Source organism: Octopus bimaculoides, chromosome 5 (genome assembly GCF_001194135.2).
Source record: "Octopus bimaculoides isolate UCB-OBI-ISO-001 chromosome 5, ASM119413v2, whole genome shotgun sequence".
Lineage (NCBI taxonomy): Eukaryota > Metazoa > Mollusca > Cephalopoda > Octopoda > Octopodidae > Octopus > Octopus bimaculoides.
In genome coordinates this window covers 22,718,505-22,724,015 of record NC_068985.1, presented here as the reverse complement: position 1 = coordinate 22,724,015, position 5,511 = coordinate 22,718,505, and the positions used below count along the sequence as shown (strand labels likewise).

The 5,511-nt window shown below is 34.1% G+C and overlaps 1 protein-coding gene across 1 annotated transcript in view; it reads right to left on the bottom strand.

Annotated features, from left to right (window-relative positions):
- Nucleotides 1–2,604: 2,604 nt before the first annotated feature.
- Nucleotides 2,605–5,511, bottom strand: part of LOC106882902 (poly(ADP-ribose) glycohydrolase) — a 46,959-nt gene continuing 44,052 nt past the window's right edge. Inside the window, exon 20 of the mRNA XM_052968022.1 lies at nucleotides 2,605–5,206. Within this exon, the coding sequence (XP_052823982.1) occupies nucleotides 5,058–5,206 (149 nt within the window). The 3' untranslated portion in view covers nucleotides 2,605–5,057. The remainder of the gene's footprint in view (nucleotides 5,207–5,511) is intronic.

The window sequence follows — 5,511 nt, the reverse complement described above, 5'->3', positions numbered from 1 at the left end:
AACTTGCTGTCTCCTTTCGATAGACATGTTTATACAGTATTATCAGTGGGGCTTCTGCTGCTGCATCATTGATGACAGAGATTTCATATTGGGTTTATATTTCGTAACCTTCAGAGATATGCATGCATTACTAGTTTCATCCATCAGATTACTCCTCTTACAAGACTTAGCAAGGATTCACAGGCATATGTTGATGAAAATGTGGATATTAGTGCTGTTGCAAAATTTTGTAAACAGGAAAAATTTTCTGGAATGGCATCCCAAGTCCTTAATAATTCGTTTTCTGCACTCCTCTCTGGTTCTCCCCATCTCTAATTGCTTTTTTCAATATTTCCCAAGTCAACTCTAAGGTCAATAAATTTTTGCTTCCCAATTGAGCTACTTTGAAATTCAATCAACTGTATTTCAAAATCAACCATGTCTATCCATGAAAACATCTGAAAGTTTAGTTATTCCTGTTTGATGATGTCTGGAAACTCCATGAATTTTGCTGTCTCTTTCAGTTAGCTGAATTTAGCAAACATTGTAAAAAAACTGCTCAACTGTTGACTCAATAACATTTACAAACAGCTTTTGAAGACATTGGCACTCTGTTCTGTCATCTTTTGAAAGATCATTGATTACCTCTTTAGGTTTGGGAAGTATCTAAAACTTGCCTTAGATTTCTCTTGTTTCTATAATATAAACTCTCTGATATACAAATTAAAACCTTCCATGAAAATTCCATGCTGATTTGTGTTCCAAACAGCAGTTAAATTCTTCCTATTTTCAAAATTAAGAAGGGCAGTTTATTCCAACAGAAATATGGTAACAAAAGGATTAAGTTAATGGCAAGACAAAAGGCTGACTTTTAGTCAAGCATGTTATGGAGTAAGTATTAAAAAGTTCATTATCAAGAAGTCTTCTCTTATTTTGTATCATGTTGAGACCTGTCATGTTAACATAATAACTTTTACATGATTTTCTTCAATAAAAATTTCAGGAAGGAAATGTTACCACAAGATTAATAAGCTTTCTTGGTAATAATCACATTGACAACAGAAAAATTATCTTTGAATTTATGTCAGGATGTCAGAGTAGTCTAAGGTGCCAGATTCAAGAATAGTCTTCTTAACTTCTTAGACCAATGAGTATTCTGGATCACAGGGAATGGGTTCAAATCCCACTTCTGACAAGTGTTTTTTTATAGATGCAGGAATGGCTGTGAGATTAAGAACTTCATTTTGCAACCAGGTGTCAGTCCCACAGCATGGCATCCTGGGAAAGTCTCTTCTGTTATAATCCTGGCCAACCAATGCCTTGTGAGTGAATTTGATAGGTGGAAACTGTGTGGAAGCTCATCAAATACACACACACACACATATATATCTAACTATAGATTAATCCACCAAGCACCCCAACAATAGACTCCCCATACTTGATACTGAACTTTGGTTTGAGACTGTGAACAATAGAGTGCAGCTCCTCCACTCCTATTATATGAAACCTATAGCTTCAGAATATGTTGTTCACAAGAACTCAGCTTTGTCACACAATATGAAAATTAATATACTGATAGCAGACTTAGTTAAGATAATGAACATCATGTCCCCACAATGCGAACCCTATGAAATGAGGAAACATATACAACAATGTTGGTTTGTTTATATCTGTAACTTAGTGGTTCAGCAAAAAGTTATGATAAAATAAGTACCAGATTTTAAAATAAGAACTAGAGTCAATTTGTTTGATTAAACTGGTCAAGGCTGCTGTCTAGTGACTGAAACAAGGAAAAGATAAAAAGTAAATGAAAAGTTGAAAGATGTAGGTCTGTAAATTAAATCATTAAACAGGGAAAATATATAAGCTTTAAAATCGAACTAATTTCGACAGATGGCACCCATGCCAACGTCGTCTCCTTCATTGGAAACAGAAACTCGGCTTGCAAAGACATGTTGAGGCAAGCAAAAGCGAAATCGTGATGGCACCGGTGCCGGTGGCACGTGTTAGGACATTCGAGCGAGATCGTTGCCAGTGCCGCTGGACTGGCTCCCGTGCAGGTGGCACATAAAAGACACCATTTTGAGCATGGCCGTTGCCAGTACCGCCTGACAGGCCTTCATGCCGGTGGCACGTAAAAGAACCCACTACACTCTCGGAGTGGTTGGCATTAAGAAGGGCATCCAGCTGTAGAAACTCTGCCAAATCAGATTGGAGCCTGGTGTAACCACCTGGTTCACCAGTCCTCAGTCAAATCGTCCAACCCATGCTAGCATGGAAAGCGGACGTTAAACGATGATGATGATGATGATGATTATAAAAATGAAGAGATACATGAGAATTAAAATCAGTGAGATTTATAATTGATACTAGGAGAGCAAACTGGCACAATTATTGGCATGTTGGACAAAATACTTAGCAGCAGCATTATTTCCAGTTTTATGGTCCGAGTTCAAATTCCACCAAAATCATCTTTGCCTTTTATCCTTTTGGGGTCAATGTAATTGACTTACCTCCTCCTTAAAATTGCTGGCCTAGTGCCAAAATTTGAAACCATTTCAATGAATAATATCTGTCTTTAAATTTTTCAGAATACAAAGAAATAAATTAAAATACTAATTAAACTCTTATTTCATGAATTTTATTATTAGCAAATTGCAGTTACATAAAATATGAACACAGTATATGATATAATTTCTTTAAAACTTTTCTTCTTTGGATAAAAGAAAAACAATTAAAAAACAAAATGCAACTGTACATTGATTGAAATTAAAACATTGAAATTTTTCAAGAAAAAGAAATTTTAACATTAAGACATGTTTCTTAACAAAAGGATACTTATCATTACCAGTGATTCTAAAAATAGTGAAACATGATCGATTGGAAAGACACAACAGCAACAGTTAAATTTTAGAAGCAACATGGAGATATGTGCATGAGTTTACATATATTCACATTTATATTTATTTACAAACAAGTGTGTGTGTGTGTGTGTGTGTGTATGCACACACAAATATACATATATACTTATATATATATATATATCAACACACACGTGCATGCATGTGCACATATATACATATACATACACATACATATAAGCATATATATATATACATATATATACACATACATATACAGAGACACATATGCATACACACACACACACACACACACACATTCCCATGAACAAATGGGCATATGCATATTTTGCAATGGGCAAACATAAATTACATTCATATCTGTGCTATGTGCTATATGTACAATAATAGCCCAATATTCTTAGGATGTTTGAGTGTTAACTAATAAAAATAAACTGTAGTTAGAAATAACAATTGAAAGAAAATGTGTGAAGAAGGAGCATGCTTGCAATTATACACACACTCACTCCTTCTCTCACTTATACAGCAGATTATTTAGAACCATTCCATTCAGAAGTATTTCAATAAAACTGAGATTTCACTTATTTTGATAGCTTTTATTTTTAAGTAATGAAATAAAATATTGTGTATTTCCAAATGATATTTGCTCTGAAAATTTGTTTAGCAACTCTAAAGCTGTACAGTTTAATTGTTAACCAATCAGCAGCATTTACTGAAGGGATTTTGTCATGACATTTAACTCAATCTAATGGACATTTCCACTACAAGATCCTGCCTTTGTTATAGTGTGATGGCTTGAGTTTCTCAGTGGCTCTCAAAGCTATGCCAGCGGAGCGCAAACTCCTGGCAGGGTCTTTTATGCTGGAGAGGTCAAAACACAGAGACTACACTAATATGGACCACCTCTTCCCAGGAAGCAAAAATGGGCTTTCATAGGGTCAACACCCCTACCTAAAAAAAAAAAAGCAAAGTTACAGAAGCATTAATGGCAATTCAAAACCAACAAGTCCTAGAAGAGAAAAGCCTTCCCTCAGGGTACAATGAAGAAAAGTTACCACTGACCTATGATCCAAATGGAGTAAAGGGCTTAAGTAAATGATGGATATTTAGCAGCATTAAAGAGAAAGTGCTGATGTACTCATGTAAAATCGTTTTATACTATCAGACCAGAGCAAAAGAAATCACACAAATCATAAATTAAAACTCCCAATCACCTACAAACAATATGCACTGCACAGTTAGGCAAGATGGAGCTGGGTGCTATGAGAAAGAAATTTAATTATACAAAATATGCATTACTTTGCTAAGCAGTTGGGAGTTTTATTTAAATAGGAAGGAAGGATCCTATTCATGTTATAAGATTTGAAGACACCACTAGGAACCTGAAGGAGATCTAAACAGCCAAAGCTTAGCTTTTCTTGCATGTGTGAAGGAGAAGAAAATAATGTTATTGGATTTAACTTATTACAAGAATTCTCAACACTGGAACTTTTCCCTAACAGATACTGTATCGATATTGGCCAATACAGTCAATATTTATGGGAATATAAATCCAGTGTTAACTGAAGTAAATTCAATTTTGAGAAAATACTAGAGAATAAATATTTATTTAAGGGAAATGAGAATTTGTTTTAAATATGATTAGCACCTGGAAATTGAAAACATATAAACATATACTAAAAGATAGAAGATATTTTGAATAGAAAATAATTTTCTTTCCACAAAATCCAGTTAAAAGCTTTCATAATATTTGTTATTATTACTTGAAGCTGGCTCAATAATAAATACAGTATTTTAAAATTGGCTTAACATGTGATGTTTGATGGAAGTGTACAAAAGAATCTAAAGTCATGATAAATGATGACTTTTATTAGATAAAAAAACATGTACCAAATTCTAATATTATCTTCAGTCTCTTTATATTTATATATATATACCATAGTTTATACCTTCAATAACATACATCAACTCCAAAATATATCAAGTCCAAAATAGATCACTTTATGTAAGGTCTAAAAAAAAACATGATATACATCTTTTCAAACTCCCTAATAAGGGAAAGCCCAAAGCTGTTCATAAGACATTGAAAGATATTTAATTAGCCATAGACAGTAGATTTCAAATATCAAAAATGTGGGAATCTTCATTGCAATAACAAAGTTACCAATATTAGTTAAATATTTGCTGAAACAGAATTTATTCCTTGGTATAATGCTGGTATATGTAATCGAATAAAGTCATTTGGTTTGCTCTGCATTGCTTTGCATTGTTGTGCTTGCATTGTTCTGCTTTGCATTGTACAAGTCCATCTTCATAGAACTGTTCTAGCAAGCTCATTAATTGACCTACAACAGATTAAACAATTCTAATAAGATGAATGGCAAACATTAATAATCAAAATTCATACATATGCATACACACACACACACACACACACACACACATATTAATGTGTGTATGTATGTATGTAGTGTTTATAGTGCCTGTGTGATTAAGAAGCTTACTTCCTTACCAAGAAGCCTTGGGTTCAGTCCCACAGCATGGTACCTTTTACTATAGCCCAGGCTGACCAAAGTCTTGTGAGTGGATTTGGTACATGAAAACTACAGGAATGCCCGCACGGGTCGCCACTGCATGGTGCCAAAGGTGC